Genomic DNA, 21216 nt, shown 5'->3' with positions numbered 1-21216 from the left:
ATAATGTAATGCGTGCATCTTTGTTCCAGAACAGGGCTGATCTTGAACTACGAGGAGAGAGAGTTTGTCCCGAACGCTGGTGTGGACAGAGCACAGCAGAGAGACAGGAGCAGACGTACCTCAAGGAGCAGACACTGGTCCAACAGCCCTCGTTTGCCCATGACCTGCCAGGGCTTGAGGATGCGCTCAGGACGCTCTGGATGGCCCCTGAAAAAGGAGGCAGTGTGGCCAGCTGAAATTGCGGAGGTTTTCCAGGAGGACACTAGTACAACATATTCAGCCAATGTGGGTTCTTCGCAACTTAACTTTTCATACTAATTATACGTCATGAGCGCTGCCCGTAGGGGCACCACTGAAATCCCCCCAGCAGCGTGTTTTGAAAGCAGCGCGGGATGCTCTGGCTTGCTTGCCACCGTCGCCGCTGCTTTTGAAGCACGTTCATGACTGAGATTCACCATTTGTATACCTTGGAAATACATATTTATGTGAATCGGTCCCTCTGCTCGCAAATCTGGTGTATTGGCAAGAGTGCAAACGTTTCTGACGCGATCTTAGTGTCGTACATTCGGTCTGTATAAGCGCCAGGCATGTGTCACAGACCAGCGTTGCGGAGCCAGCATGTGCATGCAGCGGATAGTAGGCAAGTCTACTGCCCTCAAATTTACTAGCAGTGTCTCTGTAAGCAGCGTTTCCCCAGATGCTTGTGCTACGGCTATACATCTTGTTGTAAATCGGTGTTGTACGCTTACATAATCTAGTGGAGTACTCATACCTAACAGCACGCCAGTTACACGCTGGCGAATCTCATACCTCAGATCTTGATCACTATTCTGGACAAGCCAATGTGGCATAAATTTCACGAACAATCTAGGAAAGAAGTACGGTAGATAATACAAATTTACACTTGGGCATCGGTACACGACAAAAAATTTGATGCTGGGTCGTCTTGTCCCGAAACGAGCTCCCGCAAACCCTATAAGCCTGCGCTTTTAGGGTAAGCCACGTCCAAGACTGATCGCTTCTTCAAAACATCACCATGTGACACTGGGAGCCTGCAAAAACTAACACAAACTAAAATCAAAGGGCCTTGACACATACCACACTCCTCTGATGACACCTTTCATAGTTTGTAAACTGCCTACCCTGTATACTTCAAAAATGCATCCGCCGAGTAATCAGCTGTTCGTTGAAGTTGAAAAACAAAAGGCAAGTGAACGAGCAGCTTGTGTGTGTGATAACTAAAACGTTAATTCCTCGATTTTGTTCCGCATTTGGACACAACAACACAACAATATCTAAGCGTGCCTCCCCCCCCCCCTCCCCCTTTATGTCCTGCAAAACAGCAGTGCATTTCGCATCTAGTTGGGTCTGGTGAGTCCTACAAATGTCTTCAGCATTTCCAAAGCTGCTCCGGATTTTTTCCACTCTAGAATGAGCTACTCTGTTTCTTCCCACTTGCATTTATTATTCCATGGTTTCATTAACTTTCCTTGGCTCTTGCTATAAGGCGTGAGTGGGCACATATTTAACGATTCGAAGCCTTGCATTCTGCTTAACATTTTCGCGTAGCTTATGTTCCCATAAAAGGCACAAGTAGTTGTCAAATAGTGGGTAATGAAATCCCTGAAACATATTTTTCAGCGAAATGAGGGCGCATTTGCAGTTCGCACTGCAAAACAAAACCAACCTCTCACTGTGCTAGTACCAGGCAACAATAGAATTCACTTGTGCCTGATGTTTTCGGAGGTAACAGTGGTGATATACTGCTGCTGTCGCCAATGTTCATAACAGCGGCCAGGAAGCGCACAGAACTACATCCCCGGATAACGTTTGTTGGCGTTCGAGCACTCTACCAAGCCGCAGCTGTTTTTTGAAGTGCCCTTCCCCACTTCACAATAACAAGTTATTTAGTGAGTGGAAAGGCAAAATGAAGCGCAAGAGAACCAAAACACTCCATGAGCCCCTATCAGCCACGCAGCACTCATCCCGTAAATGTCGTGGAGAAGCAGTGGCAGGTGGCGCAGCCACTACGAAGCTCGAGGCATACATACTAGAGGAAAATCTGTCGCTGCGATTGCATGCACCATCATAGCAGCTAGAAACGTTCCTATCCTAGTTGGCTTGTCAAGTCACATTAAACAATCATTTCCAACTACATTGTGTTTTTTCGTAGTGCCTTTTCAGACTTTTGTGCCTGTTCATGAGCCATGCCAAGGATAAGCGGAATGTTCCTACCCGGTACATGGCTCGCCTAAAGACTAGTGCCAGATTTCCCTCCAGTGTATAGTAGTGTGAAGCTACACGGTTGATAACAGGTTTAGCTAGCTCAACTTTACTAAATACAGCACAGGCTGAAGCCCAGCTAGTCTGTAGAGAACCACTGCTGAAACCAACACAGGAAACCAACCCAGCTCGGCTTGAAAAACAGCGTGAAAAACTTGGGAAAAGTAGAGGACGACTGCACACTCTACAAGGTGTGACTGCTATCCAAAACTTAATGAAACAGGCATCTTGAAACGGTAACGAGACGCCTGATTCCGCGAAATATACGAGGCCTCGACAATTGGCATTAGGGCGGATGATTGCGAGAGTTCACCTTCGCTGGCACTCCTTCAGTGGGGGATAGTGTATCTTGGCAGTTAAAGAGAAAGAATTTTGCGGTTTTTCCCGATAATAGATGAGTTCCCTTTATGTAGTTGCTGATTTTTAGCTCTTGCACCTCTCTTAGGTTCTCCTCCTCCTCGCAATGTCACAAGATTATGGTGGTGTGTTCCTCTTTATGTTGTCAAATCCAATAAAATTTTCCTTGGTTGTTCGTCAGCGCTTGTGGTTGTCTTCTACTTCATCCAAGTTTTCTGTGCTGCTTTTCGAGCAATGTGTACCAACTAGGCCACCGTCAAGCTTTAGATAGGGTGACCAGATGTCACATTTGGTAGGGACAGTCCCTCTTTGAGGTCCGCTTCTGCCGTCCAGACTTTTAAGTGCGAATGCACTTTATAAGCGACCCCAAACCTTCCACCGCCGGCGGCGGCGGCGGCGGCGGCGGCGTCCGCAGTCCTCCTCTCCCTAGCCACGGCATGGAGCGGAGAGGAGCGTCGGTGGCAACGGCGCGGTGACTTCACTTCACCATGTGACCGCGCTCGCTCCGCCTCCTCGCCGTGGCTGCGCGGGTGCGCGCCGCTCCCCGCACCGCTCCTCGCGCCGTGACGTCATGGTATGACGTCACAGCGCGCCTCCTCTCCCCAGCAGCTGCCGCGCGCCTCTCTCTCCACCGTGACGTCACACTCTCTCCTCTCCCCCTCGCTCGGCTGCAGCTGCCGTGCGCCGCTGTCCCTCTCCCCTTGCGCTCGCCTCCTCTCTCAGCCACCTGGCTCGGCGCGCTCGGCGCAGCGTACCCCCCTATATATGCAGCGATAAACTGCCAGACCTCCGTGGGTCGGCTCGCGCGCGCTCACGGGCGAATGCCAACGGATTTTAACTTTACTCCCCCTCATAGCATCACCCCGTGCCTTCGCACTTAACCATGTTCACCCTCGGGGAAATGCTTGGGAGTTTTTTGTCCCAGTAAACAATCATGTCCCGTTTTTACGGTACTGCATAGTTTCGAAATTGGCGCCAAGCAAGTTGATCAAACCAAAAGTGTGCCAACTCGCGACAAGTATATTTTACAAAATTTACCTTTAAGCACATTAAGAGCTATTTTCCAAGAGAGAAAAATTTTAACTGATTCTTATCGAAGAACGCTTCGAAGTTTCTTGCCGAAGACGACTTTGAGGAGGCATTATTCCACCAGTGGACCATTGTTAAGCAAAGCATTGAAAAGAAAATAGAAGATTGGAAGTCTTCAGCTACTTCTGTCTCTGAGACATGACAACAGGGGATGCACGCCGGAACCACGGCTCTAGCGGAACGCGTTTTTTTCTATTTTGAACTGGACGAGGACATCAACTTTCTGTTAACATTGCATGCAATGCTACTTGTTACTTGTGCAATGTTAACTGTGCGGCTGAACTTTTGTACAAGTGCAAAGAATTTTACAACCGAGCCTTGTGGGACAACGTCCTGCTTAAAAAAATTAAATCGTCGGCAAAATACACCAACTAAGGACTTCGAGCGGGACCTTCAAAATGAACACACGTAATTGAACTGTGAGTGGGATTGTTCCCTCGGCCTGAGTCAGGCCTTAGTTCAAAATGTAACGCTTTAAGTAAGGCCTGTACTACCACTAAAATGTTTTCTCACAACCTCAACATTTTGTCTTTTGTATGCACCGCCCCACCTGGTGTGTCCTGTTTTCTACCTCCCGGAATATGGTCACCCTAGCTTTAGTGCAACCTACCTTCTCCAAGCCCAGTACACCTACACAAATGCAGCTTAATAAATGATTCTAAGGGTTGAAAGAGAAGGTTCTCAGTGATCCACCAAGACTCACTGTATTTTATCTATTTGCCCATTTGCTCTTTAGAATCGGTTGATAGACTGGATTTGGGTGCGCCTCTTCTCGTTCGCTTCATTTTTCATCACAAAGATTTTCTTGCTAGGAATCAGTAACAACTGGTCCGAATCGGTCTCAACTAGCCTTTTTCCCTTGCCTACTTCTGCTCAGATCCGGTGCACTTTTAGCGTCCGTTTGCTAATTAAATGCCAGACTGGATTTGTGTGCTACCATTCTCGTCTGCGTTGTTCTTTGTCATAGTTTCCCATTTGCGATAAGTCCCAACTGGCCTGATAAGTCCCAACTGGCCTGATACCAACTAGCCCGCCAACCAGCCCGCACTAGTTTTAACTAGCCCACCTCCCTTGCCAACTGTTTCTCAGATCCGGTGCGCTTTTGGAATTCGTTTGCTATTTAGAACTGATCATCAGACTGAATTTGGATGCATCTCTTCTCATCTGCTTTGTTCTGTCACGCAGTTTCCCATTTGTAATATTTACCCACTAGCTTAAATCAGTCCCAATTATCCTCCCAAATGGCCTGAATCTGTCCCAAATAGCTTTTCAACTGGTCTAAACTAGCCCTACAACTGGCCCAAACTATGGTCTACTTGTCCCCCAACTGGCCCAGATTACCTAGTTCTAACTAACTCCCCACTGCCCCAAACTAGTCCCAACCAGCCCCCAAACTGTTCAAAACTAGTCCAAAAGTAGCTCTCCAGCCAATTCAAACCGGTCCGAACAAGCCCAACATCTCTGCCCACCCAGACCCAATGTACACTTTTGGTGCCGCACCTCTCGCTCAAACACTGGTGCTGGGCCATCCGCTCATCGTACACCAGGGCAGTGCGGTGCGGGGGCAGCCTCAGGTCTGTACTGGAGCGGAGGTCTTCCACCTGTTGCTCCAGGGAGGCCCGCTCCTCCTCAGAGTGCTCGTAGTAGCAGGCCCGTGTCGGAAACTGGTCCGGTCGTTGGACGCCCAACTGGCCCCGGTACTCCGAACGTGGTGCGTGGTCTCGCACCCCCGATCCGTCGGTTGCGGTCTTGGATCCTGGAACGTCTGACCTGAAGGTCCCTTGGAAGCTGAGGCTCTTCCAGTGGTGGCGGAGCACTGACACGCAGTTCAGCAGGGTCTCCGTGACGCTGCGCATGGCATGAATCGTGAGCTTAAAAAACATTCGTCGGAAAAAAAAAGATTGCGCAAAAGTACAACAGTAAAAGCTCATTAATTGAGCCTTCGTTAATCCGGAAATTCAGATACAGTCCAGCCCGCTTATAATGAACACATTGGGAAACGAAAATCAGTTCGCTATATCCGTTTTTCAGTATCCATGCATACAAATGGTAATGGGAAACGAAGATTTGTTTGTTATAGCCAGGATTTCATTAAAACCGGGTTTGCTATAAGTGGGCTATACCGCACTTGAAAATGTACATTGTTTTATGGCCGCGGTTCTTCGTTATTTCGGCGCAAAATTACGCACCCACCTCTTAAAGGGACACTGAAGTGATGTAAACATTGCGGGATTACTAGCACAAATTGTAGCCCGGGGTCCCCAGGCCATGTTTCGACCACTCTGGGCGCATTTACGCGATTTTATTTAGTAGAAAAATTAATTCGAAAATGCTGTCCTCCTCTCTTTACGCTCGCCCATTTTCTGTGGCGTTTTCGTGTGATGTCAGGAGGTGCCGAGCTCGCAATTGGCTGCGCTACTGCACGGCTCCCCGGCCTTCAGACAGAGTCAGTTGGCCCAGCGTTTCGTCCGCCGGCCGCCGACGGGTCGTCGCAATTCGTTCGCTCAGTTGAAACGAAGCCAGGACACGTTTGTGAATGGAAGAATGTGCCTTTCTTTACTTGGTTAGTTTGTACACTGTATCTAGCTCCAAGTCAAGGTCGCTTCACACAAGCGCTGCACAAGCGCACATGCGACGCTTCGCTGACTGGTACGCCAGTAGGAAAATATAAGGCCTCTTGAAGGCGGGAGAAGAGTCAGCGAAGTCAATATAGGTACTAAGGAAATAAAATCAACTGATATTTTTACCATGCAGCGTAAAACTAGGGTGCGGGAAGCACTTTTTTACGCTGGGCGAACAACCACAGCGGTCAGCAGCACGACTACGCATCTGCGAACGCTTTTCCGTCTACGAAATGCAATTGCTAGACGTGAGCTACTGTGGAAACTCGGGGTACGCTTACTGCACGAGCGCAATACAACAAATAGTCACCTAAGCTGCTTGAAATGCCAAAACTAAATAAAAGTGTAAACGTGTTGTACAATATATACCTTATATTACCAAGGTCGGCTGAGCCGGTCTCGTGGCCTAGTGGTCTGGGGCACTAGGTGTGTTGTCGCAAGTGTTCTGCAAGTCACGAGTTCGAGTCCCCACGGGTACGTGCTTTTTTTTTTTTGTAAGTTTTCTACATTGAGTTCACCTTTTTTTTGGGCCGCAACGTTCATGGCTCCACGAACTAGTTCACAGAACGCGCGCAGGCTGGCACTGGCGCGCTAGCGAGTTCTCGTTGGCGTGCTGTTGCCATAAGCACCGACTGCTTGCGGGCAGTGGGCACAGGCCAGAATGAACAGACCCTTGGCCTGGTGCGAACACACTTTTTACGGTACAGGCATGAGTGAGGCAAGCTCCAAATATGGAGGAAAAGCGCATGACATTTGGGCGTCTGCGGGTACGCGGAGGGCGTCCATGCACTGCGTAGGCCTCGGCTAGTGAATGCTACGATTCCAAGCCGTCCTGGGAGGCTTATCTTTATGCATTTTCACAGCTGACAACATGGCAGAAGCGCGGTACGATGATTACTGAGTTATTGAGAATGCCCATCCAACAACGCCACCAGTTGTGTTTTACAGAACCGAAACCGAAACCGAAACTTGTTTGGTTGCTCACCTTGGGCATCGTCCAATCACGGTGCCCGCTCCTCCTAACGTCACAGCTTTAGTTGGTGCGGCCGCCGCAAACCGCGCATGGTAGTTTTTCTTATTTCGCGCTTTGTAAAATAATTACCGATTTGTCAACCGGATAAATGATGAAAAGTGTGCTAATTTGAGCCAGTCTACGCAGTCCAAGCAAAAACGGGGGCTTGACAAATTCACTTCAGTGTCCCTTTAATTCCGGCCAACGCCTTCCCGAAACGTGTGCCGCAACGCGCCTTCTTTGCTCCCCGGCTCTATACCCATTGTGGTGGGGAGGATGCAAGCGTACATTGCGGCCACTAAACAGCTACAGCACCGGAAGAGAGGTACGACGACGAAGCATTCGTTAATCTGTTCCCCACCGAAGTTCAGCTTGCTGATTGTGTTGCCACTGACAATGGTGTTGTCATCGCCGGCCTGATAAGCAATGATGCGATCATCTGTGTGGTGGATGAGGCATCCATACTCCCGACGGGTCGTACTGCAAAAAAGCTACGGATGCTCTTGTTGTTCTGGAACAGTTCCACTATGATACTCCATGCAACACTCTGGCTCTGCACAGATTGTAGTACGTCCGAAAACTTGTTCTTTTCACCCAGCTATCCGCCAAAAGACAAACTACCATCACCGACTTCTTTACGTTGCAAAGGTAAGCATAAAAGAATTGTAGGTGGGCGTTTTCTGTCATTCATTCGATAATTCGACATTCGGATAATTTGTACATTTTTCTACTCCATAGAGACCCGAATTCGCTTTCACTGTAGTTAACTCATAGATGGGAATGCAACGACATTGGGATTTGTTGCGGCTGATACCCTCCACGATTGATGGCACTCCAGGTATAAAGTAGTACACAGAGTTGAATGCTGTTTCAGTTCAGGGAAATGCACAATTAACTATACAGAAGAGAAAATGTGCAGACTCTGACAGTCTGTCCCTTCCGAGCCAGAATCCATGGCATGTGCCACACCATTCCAGGTGAGTTGCCCTTTTAGTGTCGTTCAAAGTAGTTGCACCCCAGGCATGGTGGAAATTCTGTTGCGCTACTAGTGGTCTTACTAAAATCCTCGTCCGAAAAATGCAACAAGCAGTCGAAGGGCTCTTTCCTTCACAGCATATAAACATGGTGCACTACCCCTTTTTCCCCTCTTTGCCTGTCCATAGCCCTACGCCAATTCCTTTTCCTGAGGCACAGTTCACTGGACTATTGGCGCCACCTGGTCCAGTATTAAAAAACAAATTTTTGGGCGAAGCTCCCAAAACGAAACCAAACACTCATGTCAAAACAACTGATTACATTACTACAGCACGAAGCGAACAAGGCCTGGGCTTAATTGATTTAATATTGCACGCTATTACAAACATACCCTCAAGCACGCAATAACGGGGGATAGTTGGTTATTTGAGATGTAGCGAGGGCTCTTTCAGTTGTCTTTTTCTTGTCCCCCCGTTTCTGTTGCAAGTGGCGTGCCACCAAGTCTTTCATGCCAAACAGTGGAAGGCATCATTGGGAACTTGCTTTTCTAATTCACGATGGCTGGTATCTTTTTTTAAGAACAATTGTTTTGATTAAGACCTTGTGCTCGCATGCTTTGGGATTCCCCAAATGAACGGCTGTGCTTCGGCACTACTGTCTACTGTGTTCTCGTATCGGCGAACCTCGCTGGGCTGCCGTAGGCTTGGGAGCCCGCATGGTTGACACGCCGGGAGCTAGCGTGGGGGCCTACCCCAGAGTGCTGGCAAGGTCCCCGAGGAACCCCTCGTATCCCACAAAAGTAACAAACTAAAGGCACATTCTTCCAGGCACAAACATGTTGTGGCTTAGTTTTAATTGAACGAACGAATTGCGACAACCCACCAGCGGCCGGCCGACTAAACGCTGGCCCGACTGATTCTGTCAGAGGGTCGGCGAGCCGTGCAGTAGCGCAATCAAGCCATGCCATCTCGTTTTGACGTCATACGAAGTGTCTAGGAAATCGGCAAAGAGGATGCAGAGAACGAGACAGAACTTTCGAATGACTTTTTATCTTGAATAAAGTCTCGTAAATGCAGGGAGAGTGGTCGAAACATGGCCCAAAAACTCCAGACTACAATTTGCGCTCGTAATCCCGAAATGTTTACACATCACTTCAGTGTCCCTTTAAGAAACAGGAACGTCGCCTGGCAATGACCGAAATTCAATCACCTTCAGACTTTATTCGCAGCGAAAAAAGCATAAATGTGGCCAATCTTTTTTTTTACCGATGACTGCGTGTCTCAGTAACTACTGAGACACATGGTCATCTGGCATAGCCGAATCTGGCAAGCCCTCGAACCAGCCCAATGAAAGGCATAAAAAGAGAAAACCACACCTGTCACTGACGTTACCCAGGGGCTGAGGCAACGCTGGGCAGGCGTCTCCCAGCAAAGTGCGCAGCGTCAGCGCGACACCCTCGGCCAACGAAGGCACGCAGTAGCCGCCCTGCACATTCCACCACAACAATCACACCCGGCACTTTTTAGAACTGCGCGCCTTTAACTCTTTCGTTACCGCGGGAAATTGACCAATTTTGAAGGGTCTAACAAAACATTTTTTTTGTGCTATACATATTGGTTAGGCACACATTGCAGTGACATACGATGCACATTATTCCACGCGCTTTCAAACGACACCAGTTTTATTAATGTTTTCCTAAATAATGATTCCAAAAAAAATGATCGAATTCGAAATTTTTCTCCGCGCGTCGAAGAAAAAAGAAAAAAGTAAGTTGTGTATAATAAACCACGTGTAGTAGAAAAAATTTAGAATATACATTTTGTAGGTAGACATTTCAAAAACCCGTCCTAGAAAAAAAAATTGAGTTGCGCAGTACAATTTGTCAGATATAAAAGAAAATGTCAGCCCACGTGGTGCCCATGCCATGTGGTGAAGCCCAACCTCTATTTCAAGTTTTGCTATTTTGGATAGTTCTCTAGAAGAAATCTGGTGGTTTGACATTATAAAAGGCCCAAATTAGCCTCCACGTGATGTAAAAACACCTTGTCAATGATTATGACCGGCACAATATTGAAGGCAAGCAAGCGATGTGAAAAAATCCGCTTGGAGTTGAGAACCAAATTCTTTGGTGGATGCTTGTTGACGTTCTGATGATCGCTCATTAGTCAGAACTTTCACTTGCGTTTTATTATCATGTTCTGACTCACTATGGTGGCCCTGCTTGCAGGAATAAGGTACGATGCGCTAGAATCATGCCCAGCAAGCTTTCACCAAGCAGCTGTCGGGCTGTGAAGCGAGTTCAGCACTACGAGCCTACTACATTGCAGCGCCACCTAACAATTTCGAAAAGACACAAATACATGGCTGTTGGAGACTTTGTTAGAATAAACAGTACTACTAAGAAGCGACACTAGACTTCCGGAAATACCCTCGTATGAAACCGAAACTGGCCGGTGAACAGCTGGCGGTGTTCAAGGCCAATTGGAAGCGTTCTCCTCGTCTGAACTGATACGCGACGACTTGGTGTTATCGTTTGACTTTCAGCGCAACCTCTTATCGCAGAAGCAAGGCGTAGATAAAGTGGAAGCGCGAGCGGCATGCTTGTTTTGAGGAGCAGTAGCGGGCAACGAAGGCACCATGGCAAATGAGCTTGTAGTTGGGTAACTGCGTAGTAGTGCCAAATATGAATTTCGCAATGTGAAAACGAAACCGAAACTGCTGGAAACTGGTTGAAACTGTCAGGCACACTTGCTAGACATGCGGGGGACCATCAGAAATAAGCTTTGGGAGAATAAAGCTGCCCTTTGTCTGAACCAAAGATCATTAGTGAACAGCTGGGGCCATTTTCAAGTAATTATCACCTCTCAACGCTGTCGGATTACAAAGCTGACCCCATTATTTGGTATTTGACTTGCCAGGAGCCTTTTGACAAAAAAAATATTATGGTAATGCAGCCTAACCACGACCTGCATCCTTTTTTCTCAAGTGCAGCAGCCACGCCCCCTTCGTCAAAAACACGCGCACCTCAGCTCGCAAAAAACGCCGCCAAAAATCTCAATGTCGCTGGAGCGGGAAAATTTAAACTGATTCTAAAAGGGCAATGCCTAGACTAATCACTGGCTGCATTAGGTGTGCGAGAAACGACTACAACATGTCGAAATAGGCAATATAAATCATCGATCACCGATGATCGATTTGAATAGGCGTGGTAACGAAAGAGTTAACCTAGGTTGCTTCTCGGAATGGGAACACCTAGCTGTGGAAATTCCCACTTTTGAGTGATAAAAGACAAGCTCACCACACTGAAAGGGTAGAAATGATTAGTGACAATTACAACACTCTCTAAAGCAGACTTCGAGTGACACTGCTTAGGTGTTCTCATTTCGTAACATACAGTTGAGTCTACTTATAACGATACTGTGTACAACAATAGATCGGATATAATGATGAACAACTATGCACTGTCCACTTTTGTATGTGTTCTATTGTAAAATAAACCGCTTCTTACAATGCTCCAGTGCCACGATATCAGATATAACGATTGAATCCGGTTAAAGTGTGCACCGAAAATTCAAGCTGCCGCTGGCTCTCCGCGCCGACGGCATGTGCCATGATCTGCAATGCTCCTCGTATCCCTTCCACTTCTCAGAAAATGAGTCCACTGCACCACTTACGAGGAAGCGAGAGTACAGGGAAAGCAGTTTTCCTTCCAAACTCCCCTCTTGTTGCAAGCGCTTTGGCGGCATCGTCCACCCACCCACTCGCTCGCACGTTCACTTGTGTCACGTGCGCACTGCTTTGTATTTGACTGGGTGCCTCTTCAACTGCCTCTGTTTTTCTGCGGAAGGGATGTCAGGGCCGATGTTTTGGAACCGTCCCAGTGCCTCACTGAAGATTGATGATTGATTGTGGGGCTTATCGCGCCGACGCAACGCAGGCGATGAGGCGCGCCGTAGTGGAGGGCTCCGGATTAATTTTGACCACCTGTGGATCTTTATTGTGCGCCGAAATCTCGTACACACGGGCGTTTTTGCTTTTCGCCTCCATCAGAAAAGCGACCGCCGCGGCCGGGAAACGAACCCGCGACCTCGTGCTCAGCAGCGCAACGCCTTAGCCACTGAGCCACCGCGGCGGGTGCCTCACTGAAGAGGCGATCGTTGTGCGCACAAGCGCTGTGGACAGCAGGGACAGTGATAGCTGGACAATGCGGTTGCGCAGTCTACTCAGGTACGGTCTTCACAGGAGGCCTAACACAATATATCCCCTCAAGGAACTCGTTTTCGCTGAGGACCTTTCGCTGAGCTAGGGGAAGCACCTACAGATGCGCATGAACAAGATGTGTGCCAGCTTCGTGTGAAGGAAACAAAGCACACAGACCATGATATCTTTTCTGCAAATAAGTAGTAGTACGACCTTGCTTGCATGTGAATAAAATGTTTTGATCTGTTTTGTCTTTTTTTTTTTTGTGGAACCTGCTTGTAACAATTATTAGTTATAATGACGGGTTTTCCTCAGCACTTGGATATTGTTATTAGTGGACTAGACTGTATCACGAAGTGAAGAATTAGCGAGCCGCGCATGGATGTACTGTTAGAGACCACTCCAGCATCATCTCCTCGTGCTCACGCATCACTGTGTTTCCAATCAGTGTATTGATGTACGTGTTCACCACACACCTTACCGATAAAATGATCAGCAAATGTACTACGCCGCATATTACTTTTAGTGGTCACCGCTGCCGGGCACAGAGTGTACAAGGCTCCACTGCGCAATTTTCCGCTAACAGATTGCGTGAAACAACACGGGTGAGAAGGAAGAACCACGTTGAACGAAGTGCAGACTGCGAGTGATTTCAGTGCACGTATAAAAAAATGCATTTATATATAACAATGTGTAAAACGTATGTTTAAAGGTGTGTGTGAAAAAGGAACAAGCCCATCGTGCCTAACAAAGGAAACGGTAGACGAAAAAGTTATAGCAACAACTTACGAAGCAGTGCTTCTCTGCTGCTGAGGCTTACAGATAGTATGCTGACGTGATGTGTGTTCCTTTCCTCTTATCATTGTAGTTTGGCGTATTTCTCGGAAACAAGTTCCTTCTAAAAATTTACCCTCCCTTCCTAAAGGAAGTTTAGAGAAGTGCGAAAGCTAAAAGCGCATTCAGCCTTCACTGAAAGTGCGTCCCCTCTACTGTCAAACCTTCAAAAACTGAAACCGCAAATGAAGAACAAACCCACACGACCATTTTTTCCATGCAACCGCATGTGACCATAAGTAAGCTCATCTAGGAATGACCTAAGTGTATATCGGTATGTGGTTTATGAGATACAGGAGCCGACCGTTTTTTTCGGACTCCAAAAATTCAGACTTTTTTTTTGTTGTTGCTGGATATTCTGCACTTTCCCGAGGAACTAAACGTTGTCCCAAAGGAGTAATATATATGAACAACGGATATTTTGGACAAAATAAAGCCAGAAGTTCGATTTTCCGCACAAAATTTTCCGCGACAGAGCCACGGTGCGACTCCAGGGCAACGCCATTTTGAATCCTAAGCCACCTGGGTAGTTTCGGATTGGATGGGGATTGACTGGACTCCCTCCGGGGTAACAAACTTCAATCTTGGAGGCCATAATTTTGCGTGTAGTTTGCGGCGGAAGCAATCTGGAAAGCTGGAAATGGGTCATACTAGGTGGCCGGTTTTTTTTGGACACCCAATTTTTTAGGCACCTGGTGACACTGACTATAAGCAACATCATCATCAAGTTTGTCCCGTGTCAAGCACGTACATGTTGTTCTCTTACTTGATCGGTAGCCATTGTGGTGACTGTGGTTCACGAGGTTCACCCCATTCCTCACACGAACAAGCATTTTAAGGCAAGGAACCATTTGCCACTTCTTCAGTCCTATTTAAATGAAATAACGGTCATTTTTGCGACTCTCGGACTTTTCGGACTGATCTTTTATTAGGGCTACTTTTTGTTCCCCTCCAGGTTCGAAAAATTGGTCGGCTACTGTATACTGTTGTAATCCTTCTTCCTGATCGATGCGTGTATTGTCTTATCTAGAAGTATTTTGACACAATAAAAGCCTCGTCTGACGCACGCGCCGTGTGTCCAGAGTTCTTACCAGAACTTTTTAGATGCGACGCTCAGAGCATCTCTTGTCGGCTGCCCTGTCCTTCCTGCGTGCGTCCGTTGTTATCCGCAGCCACTCTCCCCCTCTCCTCTCCGATAGCGAACACTCTCTCGCGAGGGGCGTTGGATTGGATTCAATTGGCTTGGCTTGGATTGGATTAGAGTGGATTGTGTTGCGTCATAGCCGCAGCACTCTCTCCGCGGTCTCCTCTCCTTCGGGCGCGCTGCGCATATAACCAGTGTGCTGCTCTCCGGCGGCCTTTCGGTCGACGGTTGCTCTCCGCTTGCGCTTAAACCCCCCTCAGCGTCGCATCACACCAGGGTTCCCGCGAGGGGAGGTGGGCGTAACTTTTGATCAACCGACTGGTCTATGAGTAAATGCATTAGTTTTTTGACAGGACGCCATTGGTATTACACAAAAAGTAGGGGTGTGCGAATATTCGAAAATTTCGAATGATACTCGAATATTAAATATGTCATATTAGCATTCGCTTCGAAAACTATGCATTCGAAACATTTCGAATATTCGAAAGGGTTCGAATAATCGGCTATTATCGAATATTTGGATTGATTTGAATGGGGGGACGCGGCTTTCAACTTCATAAAAAATGACAAAACATCGTATTTTTGAAAGGAACATATTCGGTATCTATATTTTTTATCCTGTGCGTTTGGGAAGTTTTCCCTCCTAAAACCATCGCAAAGTGGCATAAAAATGTTTTTCCTGGCTGCAGCTGTGAAAATGTCAGCGCAAAAGGGCGAAAAAACGGCAATTTTCGGAGCGCTGTATCTCCGCAACGGTGCCAGTGGGCGCGGCCATTTTGGTACCATTGGATCGGCCAAGCGATCCTCTTTCCGGTACCAGCCATTTTTTTTATCTTCGTTAATTCATATGCACGAACGGCAAAAAACTACAGAAGCTCAAACGAAGCCAGCAATAAATTCAGAATTATCATCAAAATCCACAAAGAAATAAAAAAAGTTGGTTTTGAAAGCCACGTCCCCCCTTAATTATTTGATATTCGATTCGATATTCGAAGATAGATATTCGTATTCGATTCGTATTCGAAAAATTTGATATTCGAACACCCCTAACAAAAAGCTTTCACTTTAAGATAAAGTGGCTTGATCGATGTAAAACAGTCACTCACCTCTAAGACGACACAGACCCGGCCTCCTGCCAAGCCCATAAGCGGGTGAAGGAGGTGGGCGTACGCAGCTGGCGATAGCCGCATCAGGCCCTGCAACAGCATCCCACAGAGGAACAAGTGGAGAGAGATGGCGGCACGAGACTGGAGTCGCACCAAATTTCCATGAAGCAAACCTAAGTACAGTGTAACTCAAATGAAACAGTACTAAAAAAAGAACACAGACTGTTTGCTGCAGTCAGTTACACAGGATTCATGCCAGTTTATACGATACTTCAAAGGTTCTCAAGGACTTTCAAGGCTGTGTGTGTGGATTTCCAAGGACCAAGTTGTCCGTTAGAAGTCTAAATAAGACCGACGTTCAGGGGGTGATGGGGGCCTGAAGTGACGAGAAATTGTCGAAGAATGAGAACGTCACTGGAGCCAATCTTTCAACAAGAGGACTTAAATTCAGAAGGTCCCTCACGACTTTTCGTTCCTTTGACATTTTATCATAATTGTCTATTACAGTTCCACAGATAAGCTGTTTCAGTGTGTTACAAAATGTGTTTTAATGGCTAAAAACGACCAACCAAACAACAAACACTACCCCAGTCTTCACATAGCCTCATGTTGATTTTACGCTTAAAAAAAAAAAAAATAAAAAATAAGGTGGTACCATTGTGTGCTGCAATGTGTGCAGTCAAAACATAACTTGCTAAGAAGCAAAAATTGCGCACTTGGTTTATAAGGACTGCACCTTTTAATGACTCAATGTACAAGACAATTTATTTCACCAAGAAGGCACTGACTGCTGTGTACAGCATAGAAGAGGTACGTATAGCATGTAAAGTATAGTACAGCCGGTACATATACAAGCACTCACCTCTGGACAGCCAAGTGCCGCATCGTAGCCGGACGAAATCAGCACCAGCTCAGGTTGAAACTGCATTGAGGATGGTTCGGGACGACCTAAATGTGCTAGTTCGTCCGTCTCCCTCAAAAAGCCAAGGAGAAGTAAAAAAGGTAGGCAGTTCAACAGCTCTTATATTTTGATGAAAATCAAACTACTGGGTGTTATGATGAATGCTGCACATGCTTATACATCAGCATGGGCTAGTTGTTTAATGAGCATTTCGAGGCCACAGCATAACTGAAACGACGACTATACAGCAGATGACAACACAGGGCCCCTGTAGTCTCCTTCACTTGTTTCTATGGTGTTCTTCAGCTCAAAATGTGACTGCTTAGTGTAAACTAAGAACTAGCCCATCAATTTATGCTGCTCAAACAGTACAGATTGACGCACATTAGAAGGCAGACTTTTCGATATGCCGTTTGATGGCTGGCTTTGCCGTGTGTCACACTTCCTCTGTACTCTGTTCCAGGTATACTAGGTCATCTTGGTACTTAAATGAGCATACCTCATCTTCTGCTGCAAAAATAGGCTTACCCTGTCTACCCGTTTAACTGGTGCTCTAGTCATCATATCTACTAGACGTCTTAACCCTTTGATACCTAAAACTTTAATTTTTAGCTTAAGATTGTGGAAACATTTTTATGATCTAAAAGAACTTCCGACATAACACATATGAAGTCAGAAAGAAATTTGGTTCATTAGAACGTACACTAAGACACACTGGGCACTGGGAAACACTGGACACTGGCTGCCCATATATCAATTGAACAAGAAGCTACCTTGATCATGATTTATGGCTCAAGTGAGGACAATAACGTAAAGTTTGTATTGCTATCATTTCCAATAACAACGAAATCGCATAATATCGTTTACCTGTCACTAGTATATTGATTTAACGAGCTCTATGTGAGCTGACACATATAAACAAGACCTTTTTTTAGCACACGGAAGTACGTGCTGCCCTTTATTTTCTTTTTTTTTTAATTTTTGAAGGTCTGGGAACCTCTGTCAACAGATGGTGTTAAATGTCGAAAAAACCACAAAGTGCCAGAGAAAAAATATTGTTGGAGTTGTTGTTCCTGAGCAACACTGGGCATCAAAGGGTTAAAAAAAAAAGAAGGTGGGGAATAAGGTAGCACCCTGCGGCACACGTTTAAAAATACAACTTGCCTCGTATGCCACTGGTAACAGGAGCTGATGCCAGATGGCCAGGTAGTCTGCATTTCCCAGGCCAACCTGCACACGCAATCCCCATCTTTGTCCACCACTTTAAAGACACTGGTAACAAATCTTCGGTTGAAGCGCCGATTCTCAACAAGAACCTTCGGCGGAGGTCGGTGAAAAAGGACATTGTGTGCACCACGTCAGACAAGCCTGAATTCTTCCAAGGTTGAACTGGATCCCCAAATTAGAGCACAGCATTAAGCATTGCTTCTAGCTCAAGAAACTCTCCCCTATGCCCGACTGCTCTTCAATGCACGAGCCAAAAACAAGACGCACCCACGCATATTGGTTGTTGCAATTTATTAAACGTGACGGAAAATGTAGCACTGGACTGATTAAGAAGTGTCGGTCACATTTCCCCAACAAGGACCAACAAGAGAAGCTAGTGTGAATCCCATCAACAGCTAGTTTTTGAAGACACCCACAGAAATAAAGCAAATGGCAGTTTCACTCTTTCGGGACCGCTCCATAGGCCACCGATCACATATGATCGATGGTTTCGCGAGCCTGCAGAATACAAATTTTCGCTCGATGGAGCACCTAGCGAATCTAGGAGATAGTTTGAAAACTGGAGTTTTCTCTTTTGTGAAGTTTCTTTTTTTACCGCCAGGCGGCAACGCGTCAGATATTTTATTCTGACGGGCAGTGGTTTCGAATGTAAACAAACATGGCGTCATACTCGTGCGAGCGCGATAAGAAATCCGCCTCGTCTCGGCTCGCATATCTTCGCCTTCTACTGTGGATTTTAACGATGAGAGTGGCAGTGAAGAGTCGAAATGCGGCTTTAGAGATCGGATTTCAGCTGGAGTGAGGATTCGGGTGTCGATCAGCCTGGAACATCAAATTGCGCTCAAAGGTGGGTGTTGGTTTTGGTTTCAATTGGCTCTGGAGTAGGTATGTGCGCTCGAACTATGTTCTGGCTGGTTTATATTTATTCGCTAGGGTGTTAACTACCTCTAATGGTGATCTCCTGCCACCAGCGCAGAAACGGATCAAGTTTTCGCCGAGACAGGAGCTTGGCGTGCACCTGGGCGACGACGTAACCATGGCCCTAATGCCAAAGGGATCACACACAAAACAGAAAACCAGTTACACCTAGCCGCATCAAACTTTTTCAATGAAGAAACAAAGCATTGTGTTAGATTTTGTATATCCTGAAATAATTTTAGTCTTTTTTAATATTTGTATATTTACGCTTTTTTCTATCTTTTTCTGTAGTTTTTTTTACGAAGTTCTTAGTTTCAGATTTTTTTATGGTTCTATCGTCAGTGTTGAGGTAAAACTTGGTATTGTATGTAAAAGAACATTTAATTAGCTGCATTTTGGTATATGCTAAGGCAGGATGGTGCCTTTGCTTTACGTAAAAAAAAAATTGTACCGAGACCTCCCTTTTTCATCACTTTTCCCGGCGGTCCCGAAAGAGGTAACTCCCCTACAAATTCTCGATACTCACGAAACATTTGTTTTGCCACAGAAACTTGATAGCTGTAAATTTGGCTAACAACAGAATACACTTTGAAGAGGATGTGGAAGCCTCACTTTTGAGCGATAATTCCGCCTCGGCTGTTTTCTAACCTTTTACAGCCGTGCTGCTAGCTGACTGGGTGAGTTGTGCTGCAACACTGCGAAGTGATTGACGCTGAATGATTAACTGACATTGAGAATGAAATAACCTTTCTTTCTTTCTTTTTAGCAGAGTCCTCACGTCTGCACTTTGAACAATCTTGCTATCATCCGAAAATCTCACACTTTTTACTTTCCTTGTGACAGTGTCTTGCTTACAGATCGAACTGCTCTCGCACAAATCCAGTGATTACATCGTGAGAATGCAATTTCGTCTTGTCTTGACTTGGCTGTGGCTTGATGGCGACTCAGCTGCTTTACACGTTCACATTAGCAACCTCCACAACTTTGGCAGTGACAACATGCAGACAGTGCGACGTCAGAAGCGGCTTGAGTTTGGAACGTTACAAACGTACGATTCCGTGACTAGCTTTCGAAAGAACAATTATTATTCGCCTCTAATTCACGAATGTTTAGCTGAAGTGGAGTGGTTCGGAGAAAGGTCATTTGCCTAGACCGAAATTTTGAATTTTCGCGCATGAACTCTCACAAACTAAGAATTAAAATTTAACCTTGCTGCTGCAGAAATGTCATTGAAGTGGTGCTTGTGTCGGGTTGAGCTGACCACAACTGTCTTGCCAAAGCGCAAGCAGTGTTGTGTTTACATCAGTGTAAACTTTGTCCTCTTACCATTTAAAACCACCGCATGGTGGCACCACCTGACAGCCTCTTCAGAATGTGAGGGCGGGGAAAGGTCATGGAAGGAATAGAATATAAAAATAATGAAAAGGGTGTGCAGTGTCTGAAAAACTTTACCACCCCTTCTGAAAGAAAGTTGAGAGAAGCACGAGAGCCAAAAGTGTGCCCCACCTTCGCTGAAAGTGCGTCCAATCAATTGTCAAGCCTTCACAGACTGAAATCACAAACCAAGGACGAACACACGCGACCACTTTTTCACGCACTAAGTAAATGCGTCTACTAACCATCTAAGTGTATACCTGCATGTGGTTTATGAGATAAAGGCGTACTATTGTACCGTATTTACACGATTGTAGGTCGACCCCTATTGTCAAATTTGATAATCCAATGTTGGGGGGTCGACTTAGAATCGAAATCAAACCGTCTACCGCTAGCAACGGCAAGAGGAACGAGAACTCGGGGGTGCTACGAGGTGGGGACCCTCGTTCCCATAATTATGGTCTAAACTAAGAACCGCATGGGGCGTCTTCTGCTCGTGAAAATGCGCCGCACTGACGCTGCCGCGAATACCACCCGCATGCAGCGCGTTACGCGATCGGCAGCGGCAACATGGCGGCACCATTCGCGAAGAGGTGCGCGTAGCTCCAGCGACCGCTTCTAACCGCTCGCTAAGATATCACTGAAGGCACAAACGAAGACGTTTGTGCAGGAAAGGAGCTGATAATGTGGTCGAAAATTACACTATAAAGCATTATCCGCACCGCTAGGGAAAGCGCCAATCAAATATCCGTCACCGTGATAAGCTTAAACATCTCCGGCGGCGCCAGCCGGCTGTCCCGAGCGCTATCAAACTTCCACCCTGAAGAGCGCGCATCGTCAGGCTCCTCCCGCTGCCGCGCTCAGCGTGCGTTTTACCGAGGTAGAACTGGTAGAATTTAAAAGCAGTAGAAGGTGCCGCACGCACGGAATCGTCGCCGCGGGCGTGAAAAAGTCGCCCGCACAACGCCGACGCGCACGAATCGTGTGCAAAAACGCGTCAAGAAGTGTTTTATTCAACTCTAATAAACAAAATGAGTATTAGCGAATTCCTTGATTCAATGCGCGGCGCTAACGTAGCCCATATCATATCACATTGTTCAGTACACTTCCGAATGCGTTGGTGAGAGGTTAGTCCACGGGTTAGTCGCAAAAGTAAATCGCGCGCGGCCGCTTTC

The 21216-nt window shown here is 46.6% G+C and overlaps 1 protein-coding gene across 1 annotated transcript in view; it reads right to left on the bottom strand.

The window, feature by feature from the left end:
* The window catches only part of LOC144138411 (protein deacetylase HDAC6-like), a 66181-nt gene that overhangs the window by 27127 nt on the left and 17838 nt on the right, over positions 1-21216 (bottom strand). The window contains exons 9-14 of the mRNA XM_077670680.1: positions 17687-17752; positions 16484-16543; positions 15622-15711; positions 9713-9822; positions 5230-5577; positions 120-207 (exon numbers count right to left, since the gene is read on the bottom strand). Coding sequence (XP_077526806.1) covers positions 120-207; positions 5230-5577; positions 9713-9822; positions 15622-15711; positions 16484-16543; positions 17687-17752 — 762 coding nt within the window. The remainder of the gene's footprint in view (positions 1-119; positions 208-5229; positions 5578-9712; positions 9823-15621; positions 15712-16483; positions 16544-17686; positions 17753-21216) is intronic.

The sequence above is a fragment of the Haemaphysalis longicornis genome, unplaced genomic scaffold (assembly GCF_048455015.1).
Source record: "Haemaphysalis longicornis isolate Haplotype H1 unplaced genomic scaffold, Haemaphysalis longicornis Haplotype H1 scaffold_5, whole genome shotgun sequence".
NCBI lineage: Eukaryota > Metazoa > Arthropoda > Arachnida > Ixodida > Ixodidae > Haemaphysalis > Haemaphysalis longicornis.
This window is presented reverse-complemented; position numbering and strand designations above follow the sequence as displayed.